The following is a 16,953-nucleotide window of genomic DNA, read 5'->3' on the forward strand; positions in this document are numbered from 1 at the left end:
CTGACGGATCCATGCCTGGTTCATTTTAATGAACGTGAGCTTGTCCACGTTGGCTGTGGACAGGTGGCTGCGCTTGTCTGTGATGACGCCCCCTGCCATGCTAAACACACATTCAGATAATACACTGGCTGCAGGGCAGGCCAGCACCTCCAAGGCGTAAAGGGCAAGCTCAGGCCATGTGCCCAATTTGGAGACCCAGAAGTTGAAGGGGGCAGACCCGTCATTCAGTACGTGTAGGCGTGTGCACACATACTGCTCCACCATGTTGGTTAAATACTGCCTCCTGCTAAGACGTTCCATATCAGCTGGTGGTGCTGGTTGTTCTGGCATGCTGACAAAGCTTTTCCACATTTCGGACATGCTAACCCTGCCTTCTGAGGTGCTGGCGGTGCCCCAGCTGCATTGGTGACCTCTTCCTCATCCTCTGCCTTCGCCTTGTGCTTCCACTGTGCCCCCGCTGTCAGGTGGGAATGCCACCAGCAGCGCGTCTACCAGCGTGCGCTTGTACTCGCGCATCTTACGATCACACTCCAGTGAGGGAATTAAGGATGGTACGTTGTCCTTGTAACGGGGATCCAGCACCCAGTAATCAGCACAAGTTAGAATATGGGCAACTCGGCGGTCGTTGCGGAGACACTGCAGCATGTAATCGCTCATGTGTGCCAGGCTGCCCAGAGACAACAAAAAGCTGTCCTCTGAAGGGAGGTGTATCGTCTGTGTCCTCTGTATCCCCCCAGCCACGCACCAGTGATGGCCATGAGCTGGTCTGGGTGCCACCCTGCTGTGAACATGGTTCCTCCTCATTCTCCACCTCGTCATCCTCCAGAACTGTGCCCTGGATGGACAATTGTGTACCTTGGGTTTGTGGGTGCAGGAACCCACCCTCAGAGCCACTTGGGAATGACTGGCCAGAAACCCTACGAAATGATCCCTCTTCCTCCTCCTCCTGTGCCACATCCTCTTCCATCATCGCCAGGAGCGTTTTTTCAAGGAGGCATAGAAGTGGGATAGTAACGCTGAGAACAGCGTTATCGGCACTGGCCATGTTGGTGGAGTACTCGAAACTGCGCTACAAGGCACACAGGTCTCGCATGGAGGCCCAGTCATTGGTGGTGAAGTGGTGCTGTTCCGCAGTGTGACTGACCCGTGCGTGCTGCAGCTGAAACTCCACTATGGCCTGCTGCTGCTCGCACAGTCTGTCCAGCATGTGCAAGGTGGAGTTCCACCTGGTGGGCACGTCGCATATGAGGAGGTGAGCGGGAAGGCTGAAGTTATGCTGTAGCGCAGACAGGCGAGCAGCGGCAGGATGTGAACGCCGGAAGCGCGCACAGATGGCCCGCACTTTATGCAGCAGCTCTGACATGTCGGGGTAGTTGTGAATGAACTTCTGCACCACCAAATTCAGCACATGCGCCAGGCAAGGGATGTGCGTCAAACCGGCTAGTCCCAGAGCTGCAACGAGATTTCGCCCATTATCACACACCACCAGGCCGGGCTTGGGGCTCACCGGCAGCAACCACTCGTCGGTCTGTTGTTCTATACCCCGCCACAACTCCTGTGCGGTGTGGGGCCTGTCCCCCAAACATATGAGTTTCAGAATGGCCTGCTGACGTTTACCCCGGGCTGTGCTGAAGTTGGTGGTGAAGGTGTGTGGCTGACTGGATAAGCAGGTGGAAGAAGAGGAGGAGGAAGCCGAGTAGGAGGAGGAGGCAACAGGAGGCAAAGAATGTTGCCCTGCGATCCTTGGCGGCGGAAGGACGTGCGCCAAACAGCTCTTCGCCTGGGGCCCAGCCGCCACTACATTTACCCAGTGTGCAGTTAGGGAGATATAGCGTCCCTGGCCGTGCTTACTGGTCCACGTATCTGTGGTTAGGTGGACCTTGCCACAGATGGCGTTGCGCAGTGCACACTTGATTTTATCGGATACTTGGTTGTCCAGGGAAGGCACAGCTCTCTTGGAGAAGTAGTGGCGGCTGGGAACAACATAATGTGGGACAGCAAGCGACATGAGCTGTTTGAAGCTGTCTGTGTCCACCAGCCTGAATGACAGCGTTTCATAGGCCAGTAGTTTAGAAATGCTGGCATTCAGGGCCAGGGATCGAGGGTGGCTAGGTGGGAATTTAGGCTTTCTCTCAAATGTTTGTGAGATGGAGAGCTGAACGCTGCCGTGTGACATGGTTGAGATGCTTGGTGACGAAGGTGGTGGTGTTGGTGGTACATCCTCTGTTTGCTGGGCGGCAGGTGCTAACGTTCCTCCAGAGGCGGAGGAAGAGGCCGAGGCGGCGGCAGCAGCAGAAGAGGCAGCAGGGGGAGCCTGAGTGAGTTCCTTGTTTTTAAGGTGTTTACTCCACTGCAGTTCATGCTTTGCATGCAGGTGCCTGGTCATGCAGGTTGTGCTAAGGTTCAGAACGTTAATGCCTCGCTTCAGGCTCTGATGGCACAGCGTGCAAACCACTCGGGTCTTGTCGTCAGCACATTGTTTGAAGAACTGCCACGCCAGGGAACTCCTTGAAGCTGCCTTTGGGGTGCTCGGTCCCAGATCGCGGTGGCCAGTAGCAGACGGACTCTCTTGACTCTCTTGCTTTTGCCCACTGCTCCCTCTTTTGCTACGCTGTTGGCTTGGTCTCACCACTGCCTCTTCCTCCGAATTCTGAAAGTCAGTGGCATGACCTTCATTCCATGTGGGGTCTAGGACCTCATCGTCCCCTGCATCGTCTTCCACCCAGTCTTCCTCCCTGACCTCCAGTTCAGTCTGCACACTGCAGAAAGACGCAGCAGTTGGCACCTGTGTTTCGTCATCATCAGAGACGTGCTGAGGTGGTATTCCCATGTCCTCATCATCAGGAAACATAAGTGGTCGTGCGTCAGTGCATTCTATGTCTTCCACCGCTGGGGAAGGGCTAGGTGGATGCCCTTGGGAAACCCTGCCAGCAGAGTCTTCAAACAGCATAAGAGACTGCTGCATAACTTGAGGCTCAGACAGTTTCCCTGATATGCATGGGGGTGATGTGACAGACTGATGGGCTTGGTTTTCATGCGCCATCTGTGCGCTTTCTGCAGAAGACTGGGTGGGAGATAATGTGAACGTGCTGGATCCACTGTCGGCCACCCAATTGACTAATGCCTGTACCTGCTCAGGCCTTACCATCCTTAGAACGGCATTGGGCCCCACCAAATATCGCTGTAAATTCTGGCTGCTACTAGGACCTGAGGTAGTTGGTTCACTAGGACGTGTGGCTGTGGCAGAACGGCCACGTCCTCTCCCAGCACCAGAGGGTCCACTAACACCACCACGACCATGTCCGCGTCCGCGTCCGCGTCCCTTACTAGATGTTTTCCTCATTGTTACCGTTCACCACAATAAGAAAAAAATTATTTGGCCCAATGTATTGAATTCAAATTCAGGCCTTTTTTTACAGGCACCTAACACTATCTGGCTATCTATTTAGGTACCGTATTACACTAATACAGGCACAGCAGTAACGACAGATTTAGCTGAATATAAATTGTAGGCCTAGTATTTAGGCGCTGGATGACAGGTATCCCTTTTACGGACAGAATTAGACTTGGAAATGCACGGTAGCGTGTGAAGTTATTGAGGATGACCCTATCCGCACCTTCAATCTAATATACCCTTTTATGGATAGATTTAACCTTGGCCTGATAGAGCAGAAACCATTAATTTAGGGAATTGCTAAGTTGGGAATTGTATTCAACCCAGAACAAACACTGTGCTTTGGCAGACAGCAGACAGTATTACAATTGGCTAGCCACAGCTGAAACACCAGATTTAGGGTACTGTTATTTTGGCAATTGTATTTTACCCCTCAATAAAATAGCAAGCACAGCCAACCCAAGCCACTATTGAAGGTTAAAAATGGACTTGGTGGCAGCTTGTGCTGGCGCACCACAAGACACAAAATGGCCGCCGATCACCCCAGAAAAAAGTGACTGAAAAACGCTCTGGGCAGCCTTAAAACAGTGAGCAATTGAATAGCAGAGGTTGTATGATACATAGCTGTATATCGATCACTTCAGTAAATAAATCCCTGCCTAATCTCGCCCTAACAGCAGCAGCTGCATCCTATCCCTACACTGATCAGAGCAGAGTGACGTGCGGCGCTACGTGACTCCAGCTTAAATAGAGGCTGGGTCACATGCTGCACTGGCCAATCACAGCCATGCCAATAGTAGGCATGGCTGTGATGGCCTCTTGGGGCAAGTAGTATGACGCTTGTGTATTGGCTGCTTTGCAGCCTTTCAAAAAGCGCCAAGAAAGCGCCGAACACCGAACCCAGACTTATACGAAAATGTTCGGGTTCGGGTCCGTGTCACGGACACCCCAAAATTCGGTACGAACCCGAACTATACAGTTCGGGTTCGCTCATCCCTAGTAGTAGGCTAAAGTTGCCCTGGTGAAACTTGTTTACACAGACTAATACCGTGTCAATTCACAGAAAAAAAACAAAAAATAAAGATTTTTTTTCTTCTTTATCACAGGTCGGATTACAAGGGGAAAGGTATAGGTAACACTGGTACAAGTATGTGGGTTACTGATGTTAAAGGGATCAATATGTCCCTAAGAATCTGCAAGGCCTGAAATATTGTGTATTTTGCCCTAAAAAGGGGGTTTTATTAATGAAAGAATATAAGCCCTGTATATACAGGGTGTATCTCACACGGCCTGACCCCACAGTAGGCCTGAATTAAAGATTTGTGCACCAAATGGCGGTATTTCAAATATCTGAATATAACCCAAATGGATTAAGAGTGTATCTCACAATGACATATGCAGCAAAGGCTGCCAAATAAACTTTTTTTGCCCAAAGGGTGTTTGTTTAATAACTCAATATGGCAGCAGTATATAACCCAGGAATTTCAAACGTGCTTATGCTGCAAGGCCTGAAATATTGTGTATTTTGCCCCAAAAAGGGTGTTTTATTAATCTAAGAATATAAGCCCTGTATATACAGGGTGTATCTCACACGGCCTGACCCACAGTAGGCCTGAATTAAAGATTTGTGCACCAAATGGCAGTATTTCAAATATCTGAATCTAACCCAAATGTATAAAGGGTGTATCTCACAATGACATCTGCATCAAAGGCTGCCAACTAATTTTTTTTTTGCCCAAACGAGTGTTTGTTTAATAACTGAATTTTACAGCAGTATATAAGCCTGTAATTTCACACGTGCTGATGCTGCAAGGCCTGAAAATAGTGTTTTTGGGCAAAAAAGTGTGTTTTTAACCACCTCAGCCCCCAGTGCTTAAACACCCTGAAAGTCCAGGCCACTTTTTACACTTCTGACCTACACTACTTTCACCGTTTATTGCTCGGTCATGCAACTTACCACCCAAATGAATTTTACCTCCTTTTCTTCTCACTAATAGAGCTTTCATTTGGTGGTATTTCATTGCTGCTGACATTTTTACTTTTTTTGTTATTAATCGAAATTTAACGATTTTTTTGCAAAAAAATGACATTTTTCACTTTCAGTTGTAAAATTTTGCAAAAAAAAACGACATCCATATAGAAATTTTGCTCTAAATTTATAGTTCTACATGTCTTTGATAAAAAAAAAATGTTTGGGTAAAAAAAAAATGGTTTGGGTAAAAGTTATAGCGTTTACAAACTATGGTACAAAAATGTGAATTTCCGCTTTTTGAAGCAGCTCTGACTTTCTGAGCACCTGTCATGTTTCCTGAGGTTCTACAATGCCCAGACAGTACAAACACCCCACAAATGACCCCATTTCTGAAAGTACACACCCTAAGGTATTCGCTGATGGGCATAGTGAGTTCATAGAACTTTTTATTTTTTGTCACAAGTTAGCGGAAAATGATGATTTTTTTTCTTTTTTTTTTTTTTCTTACAAAGTCTCATATTCCACTAACTTGTGACAAAAAATAAAAAGTTCTATGAACTCACTATGCCCATCAGCGAATACCTTGGGGTCTCTTCTTTCCAAAATGGGGTCACTTGTGGGGTAGTTATACTGCCCTGGCATTCTAGGGGCCCAAATGTGTGGTAAGGAGTTTGAAATCAAATTCTGTAAAAAATGACCTGTGAAATCCGAAAGGTGCTCTTTGGAATATGGGCCCCTTTGCCCACCTAGGCTGCAAAAAAGTGTCACACATCTGGTATCTCCGTACTCAGGAGAAGGTGGGGAATGTGTTTTGGGGTGTCATTTTATATATACCCATGCTGGGTGAGAGAAATATCTTGGCAAAAGACAACTTTTCCCATTTTTTTATACAAAGTTGTCATTTGACCAAGATATTTATCTCACCCAGCATGGGTATATGTAAAAAGACACCCCAAAACACATTCCTCAACTTCTCCTGAGTACGGGGATACCAGATGTGTGACACTTTTTTGCAGCCTAGGTGGGCAAAGGGGCCCATATTCCAAAGAGCACCTTTCGGATTTCACTCCTCATTTTTTCCTGAATTTGATTTCAAACTCCTTACCACACATTTGGGCCCCTAGAATACCAGGGCAGTATAACTACCCCACAAGTGACCCCATTTTGGAAAGAAGACACCCCAAGGTATTCCGTGAGGGGCATGGCGAGTTCCTAGAATTTTTTATTTTTTGTCACAAGTTAGTGGAAAATGATGATTTTTTTTTTATTTTTATTTTTTTTTTCAAACAAAGTCTCATATTCCACAAACTTGTGACAAAAAATAAAAACTTCCATGAACTCACTATGCCCATCAGCGAATACCTTGGGGTCTCTTCTTTCCAAAATGGGGTCACTTGTGGGGTAGTTATACTGCCCTGGCATTCTAGGGGCCCAAATGTGTGGTAAGTAGGTAAATGACCTGTGAAATCCGAAAGGTGCTCTTTGGAATGTGGGCCCCTTTGCCCACCTAGGCTGCAAAAAAGTGTCACACATCTGGTATCTCTGTATTCAGGAGAAGTTGAGGAATGTGTTTTGGGGTGTCTTTTTACATATACCCATGCTGGGTGAGATAAATATCTTGGTCAAATGCCAACTTTGTATAAAAAAATGGGAAAAGTTGTCTTTTGCCAAGATATTTCTCTCACCCAGCATGGGTATATGTAAAATGACACCCCAAAACACATTCCCCAACTTCTCCCGATTACGGAGATACCAGATGTGTGACACTTTTTTGCAGCCGAGGTGGGCAAAGGGGCCCATATTCAAAAGAGCACCTTTCGGATTTCACAGGTCATTTTTTACAGAATTTGATTTCAAACTCCTTACCACACATTTGGGCCCCTAGAATGCCAGGGCAGTATAACTACCCCACAAGTGACCCCATTTTGGAAAGAAGAGACCCCAAGGTATTCGCTGATGGGCATAGTGAGTTCATGGAAGTTTTTATTTTTTGTCACAAGTTAGTGGAATATGAGACTTTGTATGAAAAAAAAAAAAAAAAAAAAAAAAAGCATTTTCCACTAACTTGTGACAAAAAATAAAAAATTCTAGGAACTCGCCATGCCCCTCACGGAATACCTTGGGGTGTCTTCTTTCCAAAATGGGGTCACTTGTGGGGTAGTTATACTGCCCTGGCATTTTCCAGGGGCCCTAATGTGTGGTAAGTAGGTAAATGACCTGTGAAATCCTAAAGGTGCTCTTTGGAATATGGGCCCCTTTGCCCACCTAGGCTGCAAAAAAGTGTCACACATGTGGTATCGCCGTATTCAGGAGAAGTTGGGGAATGTGTTTTGGGGTGTCATTTTACATATACCCATGCTGGGTGAGAGAAATATCTTGGCAAAAGACAACTTTTCCCATTTTTTTATACAAAGTTGGCATTTGACCAAGATATTTCTCTCACCCAGCATGGGTATATGTAAAATGACACCCCAAAACACATTCCCCAACCTCTCCTGAGTACGGCGATACCAGATGTGTGACACTTTTTTGCAGCCTAGATGCGCAAAGGTGCCCAAATTCCTTTTAGGAGGGCATTTTTAGACATTTGGATACCAGACTTCTTCTCACGCTTTGGGGCCCCTAGAATGCCAGGGCAGTATAAATACCCCACATGTGACCCCATTTTGGAAAGAAGACACCCCAAGGTATTCAATGAGGGGCATGGCGAGTTCATAGAAATTTTTTTTTTTTGGCACAAGTTAGCGGAAATTTATATTTTTTATTTTTTTCTCACAAAGTCTCCCGTTCCGCTAACTTGGGACAAAAATTTCAATCTTTCATGGACTCAATATGCCCCTCACGGAATACCTGGGGGTGTCTTCTTTCCGAAATGGGGTCACATGTGGGGTATTTATACTGCCCTGGCATTCTAGGGGCCCTAAAGCGTGAGAAGAAGTCTGGAATATAAATGTCTAAAAAATTTTACGCATTTGGATTCCGTGAGGGGTATGGTGAGTTCATGTGAGATTTTATTTTTTGACACAAGTTAGTGGAATATGAGACTTTGTAAGAAAAAAAAAAAAAAAATTCCGCTAACTTGGGCCAAAAAAATATCTGAATGGAGCCTTACAGAGGGGTGATCAATGACAGGGGGGGTGATCAATGACAGGGGGGGTGATCAATGACAGGGGGGGTGATCAATGACAGGGGGGTGATCAATGACAGGGGGGTGATCAATGACAGGGGGGTGATCAGGGAGTCTATATGGGGTGATAACCACAGTCATTGATCACGCCCGTGTAAGGCTTCATTCAGACGTCCGGATGCGTTTTGCGGATCCGATCCATCTATCAGTGCATCCGTAAAAATCATGCGGACATCTGAATGGAGCTTTACAGGGGGGTAATCAATGACAGGGGGGTAATCAGGGAGTCTATATGGGGTGATCACCACAGTCATTGATCACGCCCCTGTAAGGCTTCATTCAGACGTCCGGATGCGTTTTGCGGATCCGATCCATCTATCAGTGCATCCGTAAAAATCATGCGGACATCTGAATGGAGCTTTACAGGGGGGTAATCAATGACAGGGGGGTGATCAATGACAGGGGGGTGATCAGGGAGTCTATATGGGGTGATCACCACAGTCATTGATCATGCCCCTGTAAGGCTTCATTCAGACGTCCGGATGCGTTTTGCGGATCCGATCCATCTATCAGTGCATCCGTAAAAATCATGCGGACATCTGAATGGAGCTTTACAGGGGGGTGATCAATGACAGGGGGGTGATCACCACAGTCATTGATCATGCCCCTGTAAGGCTTCATTCAGACGACCGGATGCGTTTTGCGGATCCGATCCATGTATCAGTGCATCCGTAAAAATCATGCGGACATCTGAATGGAGCTTTACAGGGGGGTGATCAGGGAGTCTATATGGGGTGATCACCACAGTCATTGATCATGCCCCTGTAAGGCTTCATTCAGACGTCCGGATGCGTTTTGCGGATCCGATCCATCTATCAGTGCATCCGTAAAAATCATGCGGACATCTGAATGGAGCTTTACAGGGGGGTAATCAATGACAGGGGGGTAATCAATGACAGGGGGGTGATCAGGGAGTCTATATGGGGTGATCACCACAGTCATTGATCATGCCCCTGTAAGGCTTCATTCAGACGTCCGGATGCGTTTTGCGGATCCGATCCATCTATCAGTGCATCCGTAAAAATCATGCGGACATCTGAATGGAGCTTTACAGGGGGGTAATCAATGACAGGGGGGTGATCACCACAGTCATTGATCATGCCCCTGTAAGGCTTCATTCAGACGACCGGATGCGTTTTGCGGATCCGATCCATGTATCAGTGCATCCGTAAAAATCATGCGGACATCTGAATGGAGCTTTACAGGGGGGTAATCAATGACAGGGGGGTAATCAATGACAGGGGGGTGATCAGGGAGTCTATATGGGGTGATCACCACAGTCATTGATCACGCCCCTGTAAGGCTTCATTCAGACGTCCGGATGCGTTTTGCGGATCCGATCCATCTATCAGTGGATCCGTAAAAATCATGCAGACGTCTGAATGGAGCTTTACAGGGGGTTGATCAATGACAGGGGGGTAATCAATGACAGGGGGGTGATCAGGGAGTTTATATGGGGTGATCAGGGGTGATTAGGGGTGATCAGGGGCTAATAAGGGGTTAATAAGTGACGGGGGGGGGGTGTAGTGTAGTGTAGTGGTGCTTGGTGCTACTTTACTGAGCTACCTGTGTCCTCTGGTGGTCGATCCAAACAAAGGGGACCACCAGAGGACCAGGTAGCAGGTATATTAGACGCTGTTATCAAAACAGCGTCTAATATACCTGTTAGGGGTTAAAAAAAACACATCTCCAGCCTGCCAGCGAACGATCGCCGCTGGCAGGCTGGAGATCAACTCTCTTACCTTCCGTTCCTGTGAGCGCGCGCGCCTGTGTGCGCGCGTTCACAGGAAGTCTCGCGTCTCGCGAGATGACGCGTATATGCGTGACTGTGCGCAGCGCTGCCACCTCCGGAACGCGATCCTGCGTTAGGCGGTCCGGAGGTGGTTAAAACGCCAGAAAATGATGGGTGTATTTCTAGCTTAAATTGCACACTGACTAATCCAGATGCTGTATATTGCCAAAAAAGTGTTTTTTTGGTAACAGAATATGAAAGCTGTATATATTATACTTGAATTTAACACTTGCAGATCAGGAAAATAGTGGTTTTTGGCCAAAAAAAAGTGTGTTTTTAAAACCCCAGAAAATGATGGCTGTATTTCTAGCTTAAATTGCACACTGACTAATCCAGATGTTGTATATTGCCCAAAAAATTGGGATTTTCAATGTCCCAAAAGTTCAGATGCAGTGCTGGTGCACTGAGCTTGCATAAAATGGCCGCCGCGGCCGCCCACCTAACTGACTTATTAAAGTTATTTTTTTTCGGTCAGTGGGCTCAGGGCGGGAAAAAATAAATTGTGCCCTGCACCCACAAAACACAATGTATGTAGATCGCTGAGTTAGATTCAGATTTTGAGCAAAGACTCTCTCCTATTTTCTCCCTGAAATCACCAGCAGCATCCTCTCCCTACACTAAGCACAGCAGAGTGACGTGCAGCGCTACTTGACTCCAGCTTATATAGAGGCTGGGTCACATGCTACACTGGCCAATCACAGCCATGCCATTAGTAGGCATGGCTGTGATAGCTTCTAAGGTTAGACAGTTAACCGCTTGTTGATTGGCTGCTCTGCAGCCTTTCAAAAAGCTCCAAGAAAGCGCCGAACACCAAACCCGAACTTTTACTGAAATGTTCGGGTTTGGGTCCGGGGTCCAAAAATCCTAAAGTTCGGTACGAACCCGAACTTTACAGTACGGGTTCGCTCAACCCTACATATAACTGCAACGCAGAAGGGCAAATAAGACGTAGGAATATTTCCTTGTAATAAATCCTGTTAATGGCTGTATCAAACAGCACTTGCACCCCAATAACAAGAAAGGTTTGCTGGAATTACAGAGCTGTATAATGGCAATTCGGATCCCCAGTCATTGCAGCAAGGTGTAATAGGATCGTTCCTATTACCCAGTCTGTAAACTCCCCTACTGAACCCTGTTCTGCTTCAATACTGTGGAATGATTAATCCCTATCCCTTCCCTGAACTTCTATACAGCAAAATAAAAGTTTTAAAGTCTTTTCTACCACTGTCCCTAGCGCCTGCTGACGTCTTTCCCTGCACTAAGTACACTGGAAAATGGCTGAATCCAAGATGGCTGAGGCCATTTACAGGGCTGGCTGCTGATTGGCTGCATGCATGGCATTGTGGGTGATCCCTCGTTCCCAGAATTCCTTGCTCCATGTCCTAACACGTGCAACAGCCATTTTAGGAAAAAATGTGATTCGTTACGACGAAGCGTGAGGAAATTCGGATTCAATGCAAATCAAATTTTTCCTGAAATCCGGATCCAATTCCACTTCGTCAACTTCGATTCGCTCATCTCTAACATATAGTTTTATGGGAAAAGATTCAGTAAAACTTATATTTTATTAATCTAAATTCTTTCTCATTCTGTGCTTTGAAGTCAAGGAGCCGGTCCTATCACTGATGACAGCCTTTCCTCTATGACTGTGTATACAGGGATATCTGTCAATCACTGATAGGACGTCTCCTAGACTACAAAGCCCAGAATGAGCAGGACTATAAATGAATAAAATACAAGTTATACTGATTATTTTCCCACAAAACTTGGTCTGCTCAGCTTCTCTGTTTTTCTTCTTCTTCTTTGTAGTGGTGTTTTTTCAACCTTGAAGTGCGTTTTTGAGGGCAATAGCATGTTCTCGTGTGGTTTTTTTTACTTTTTTTTTTTTTACTGTAAGGCGGGCTTACGTGGCCCAATGGGGCAGGCAGTTGTCAAGAAGGAAGTGTTCCTTCCCGATAACTGCCCGCTTATTACCCAAAGCAGTCACCTCCAACTCCTCCAGAAGAATTGTTTATGGGCAGCAGAGTGCAACTCTGCAAGTGGATGTAAACAGTACTGCTCATCCTCTAGGACAGGTTGCTTGCAGCCATATTGAATAACTCTTGGAGATTCCTTTTTAATGAACATGGATTTAGACTGGGGTAAAATCATACATTTTTACTACCCTTATTGATCTCCCACTGCTGCTGTTCAACTGGATTCTCCGCACAGCCGATCACTGAAGTGGGTCAGCACTGCAGCCATACCAAACCAATTCTGACATGTCAAGCCCAAGACCCGGAAGTGAGGAAGAGTGAGGACCAGAACAGTGGATGAACAGCAACAGCGTGGGATCGGTAAGATGAGTAAAGATTGTTTGTCTTTTTACCTCATGCCAACCCCATTTCCAGTTAAACAGTTCAGTTATTATTTGACTGGAATATTACTTTTTGTCTACTTTTAGTAATCGCGTTGAAGCCTGGACCAGAGATGTGCAGTTTCTCCTCAGACAAGAAGGCAGACCTGTGGCATCACTTGTTGCCAACAAGACTCAAACTCGTATTATGGAGGAGGACTGGAAAAATGTGGATCTAGCTGCCGGCTGGTTAAGAAAACAGGCAGTGAGCTCCTCACAACCATTCATTTTATATTTGGGCTTAAACCTGCCACACCCATATCCTTCCGTAAACATGGGAGAGAATTTTGGCGCATCAACATTTTTAACTTCTCCTTACTGGCTTCAGAAAGTAAGTTTTTTCATCAGTCTATTGAGATGCACATGCAAACCAGATTTCATGTGATTGAAGAGGACATGTCTTTTTTGACTTGTCTGTTTTATGAAATATTTGTATTCATCATATAATAACAATCCTGTAGCATCTTTTTAGGTTATGCCCTTCCTCTTGTAAATTGGACATTTTGCCTTCCCCCATGACAGCAACACAGAGAGAGGGTCCACCCCCAGGGACAGGAAACCTGCAGAATAAAAAGGTGGAGCCTCTCTCCCACCTCGGTGGTTTCCTGTCCCTATAGTGGGAGACCTGCAGTTTTTCTTTCAGGTTCTTACCCATAGCATGGAAGTCCCAGAGATGCTCTGGAGGGCTATGTGGCACATACCTGCTGGGGTCTATCGCCCATATGTTGGGCTAGCAGGACCCTAGGAGCCGTTGGTGGTCCGGGGCTTCCACCAGACTCTTGCGGCAGGTGTGTGTGCGCTCCTCAATGGGAGTGAGGCCACGCTGAAGCACAATAAAATGGAAACAGCCCTATGGGGGTGGTGTATTCCTCCACATGTCGCCAGAACCCAGTGTGAATTCGGGTTGTCCGAGCGCTGTTTCCCATGCATGCTGTCTGGAGGAGGAGACATTGTGAGAAGTGGACGTCACTTCCGGTTAGGCGTGCATTCCACGTGACGCACTTCCAGGTAAAGAGGCTGGATTTGTGTTCCACACGCACGGGGAAGGGGCAGGAGTAGTTAAAAGGAGATGAAATGGCGGGGAGATGCTGGCGTGTTCTATAACTGCATTCCAGCGGCATTAGATTAGCTGAGTACCCCTGCTGCCTTCTCTTGGCATGTATGTATACGGATATCTGTCTCCAATATTCCTCTCTCACATCAGTAATCCTTTAGGTGAGGAGTTGTTTCCTCCACGTCAGGGTTATACTTTTGTGACTGCACTCATTTTTTCCTGCCAGACAAGTGATTCGGCCCTGAAGCATTGAAGGAGCAAAAGAGACCTGATCCGGCAGATCCCGGTGCCAGTACTGGGTTGATTTGGAGTGGGTAAGTGCCCAATATTTGATATGTGACTAAAATTTGATATTTCTTTCTCTAGACAAGCCTTAGAACGTTTTGGCTAAGAGAAAGAATAAAGAATGTGCATTGTGTACTTGCCCCCTATCTTCCTCATATACTAAGAAGCTATTCCAGCAGTGTATAGAGAAGACAGTGGCAGAAGAATCGCCTGGGTTTCTGAAGGATATCAAATCACTTATCAGATCAGAAGTGAAGGTTTCTCTAAAGTCGTGTAAGCGGCAAAAGAGATCAGTAGAAGACTAGGGGTCAGAAGTGGATTCTTCAGCTGATAGTGAAGAGGTTTTAGGAACATACGACTCTGAAAATTCCTCTTCCTCAGAAGATGAAATGGAGGGTAGACCATTGTTCCCAGTTGAAGACACTGACAAGTTATTGAAAGCCATTCGTTCCACAAGATGTTAAAGATAATAAATTAGTGGTTGACTCTGTGTTTGAGGGCCTTCAAGAGAAAGGACATAGGTGTTTTCCGTTGCATAAAAGTGTGTTAGCTCTCATTGATAGAGAATGGAAGAAACCAGACAAGAAAGCCTTCATTACTAAAGGATTTAAAAGAAAGTAGCCCTTTGAAGGAGAGCCTTCTTCTTCTTGGGATAAAGCCCCAAAAATTGATGTCGCCATATCCAAGATCTCAAAAAGGTCTTCTCTTCCCTTTGAGGATATGGGGTTCCTGAGGAACCCATTGGATAAGAAGGTTAATTCCTGTTTAAAAAGCACCTGGGAGACTGCGGCCTCCTCCTTTAGACCAAATATTGCTGCCACGGTTACAGCCAGATCCATGGGCATCTGGCTGGAGCGGTTGGAATGTCAAATTAGAGAGAAGTGTCCAAGAGAGCAGATTTTAGCCTCTTTACCTACGCTACAGAAAGCTGCTGATTTCATTGCAGATGCCTCTGTAGATTCGGTCAAGCTGGTTGCGCGGGCTTCCTCCCTATCCAATTCTGCCCGCCAAGCCCTTTGGCTAAAGAATTGCAAAGGTGGGGATTTATCCCCTAACAAAGGTTGTGCAGCATTCCTTGCCAAGGTCAGTTTTTGTTTGGGCCAGAGTTAGATTCCCTCCTAGAAAAGGCTGCGTATAAGTAAAAGAGGTTTCCAGGTTTATTTCCTGGTTCCTCCTCAACTCCCAATTCCAGAGCCAGACGCCCCTTTCGTTCATTATCTAGATTTCAAGGTAGAGGACAATTTAACGATAAAAACCAGAACCTTAGATCTAAGGGGTCTGGGGGAAAGGGCTTCCTGTTTGGAGGTTCCTCCTCGCAGCCTAAAACAACATCTCAGCAATGTTTCTAGTAAAAAAAAACAGACAAACATATATCTTCTCTTCAAGAAGACGGAGAATGTAAAATCAGCCATTCACCTTCTGTATCCCAGATGTTTCATAGCGGTCTTGGATTTGAAAGACGCATATTACCATATCCCTATTTATCTGGTGCATCAACAGTTCCTCATAGTGGCAGTGACGATAGAGTGACGATAGAGGGAAACATTCGTCGCTGCGGATAAGTAAAAGAGGTTTCCAGTTTTTTTTTCCTGGTTCCTCCTCAACTTCCTTTTCCAGAGCCAGACGCCCCTTTCGTTCCTTATCTAGATTTCAAGGTAGAGGACAATTTAACGATAAAAACCAGAACCTTAGATCTAAGGGGTCTGGGGGAAAGGGCTTCCTGTTTGGAGGTTCCTCCTCGCAGCCTAAAAAAACATCTCAGCAATGACGCCAGGAGTTCGGTTGGAGGAAGACTGAAATTTTTCCTTCCCGCATGGGAAAACGTGGCAGGAGAATGAGTCAGGAGGCTAATAGGGGAAGGATTAAAATTAGATTTTCGCACAAGTTCTCCCCAAAAGTTTGTAGTCACAAGGGCTCACAGTTCTCCGATTATGGAAATAGAAGTCCTAAAACTGTTAGAAAAACAAGTGCTAATCCCAGTCCCGGTGGCAGAACCGGGGAAGGGGTACTACTTTCCTCTGTTTCTAGTTAAAAAAAACAGACAACTCCTTTCGCACAATTATAAATCTGAAGCAACTAAACATATATCATCTCTTCAAGAAGACGGAGAATGTAAAAATCAGCAGTTCATCTTCTGTATCCCAGATGTTTAGGGCGGTCTTGGATTTGAAAGACGCATATTACCATATCCCTATTTATCCGGTGCATCAACAGTTCCTCAAAGTGGCAGTGACGATAGAGTGACGATAGAGGGAAACATTCGTCACTGCGGATAAGTAAAAGAGGTTTCCAGTTTTTTTTCCTGGTTCCTCCTCAACTCCCTTTTCCAGAGCCAGACACCCCTTTCATTCCTTATCTAGATTTCAAGGTAGTGGACAATTTAACGATAAAAACCAGAACCTTAGATCTAAGGGGTCTGGGGGAAAGGGCTTCCTGTTTGGAGATTCCTCCTCGCAGCCTAAAAAAAATCTCAGCAATGACACCAGGAGTTCGGTTGGAGGAAGACTGAAGTTTTTCCTTCCCGCATGGGAAAACGTGGCAGGAGAATGAGTCAGAAGGCTCATAGGGAAAGGATTAAAATTAGATTTTCGCGCAAGTTCTCCCCAAAAGTTTGTAGTCACAAGGGCTCACAGTTCTCCGATTATGGAAATAGAAGTCTTAAAACTGTTAGAAAAACAAGTGCTAATCCCAGTCCCGGTGGCAGAACAGGGGAAGGGGTACTACTTTCCTCTGTTTCTAGTATAAAAAAAACAGACAACTCCTTTTGCACAATTATAAATCTGAAGCAACTGAACATATATCTTCTCTTCAAGAAGACGGAGAATGTAAAATCAGCAGTTCATCTTCTGTATCCCAGATGTTTCATGGTGGTCT

At 46.0% G+C, this 16,953-nt stretch overlaps 1 protein-coding gene across 1 annotated transcript in view; it reads left to right on the forward strand.

Annotated features, from left to right (window-relative positions):
* ARSK (arylsulfatase family member K) overlaps positions 1-16,953 on the forward strand; it is a 181,693-nt gene that overhangs the window by 42,965 nt on the left and 121,775 nt on the right. Inside the window, exon 4 of the mRNA XM_040421555.1 lies at positions 12,789-13,071. Coding sequence (XP_040277489.1) covers positions 12,789-13,071 — 283 coding nt within the window. The remainder of the gene's footprint in view (positions 1-12,788; positions 13,072-16,953) is intronic.

Source organism: Bufo bufo, chromosome 2, assembly GCF_905171765.1.
Source record: "Bufo bufo chromosome 2, aBufBuf1.1, whole genome shotgun sequence".
Lineage (NCBI taxonomy): Eukaryota > Metazoa > Chordata > Amphibia > Anura > Bufonidae > Bufo > Bufo bufo.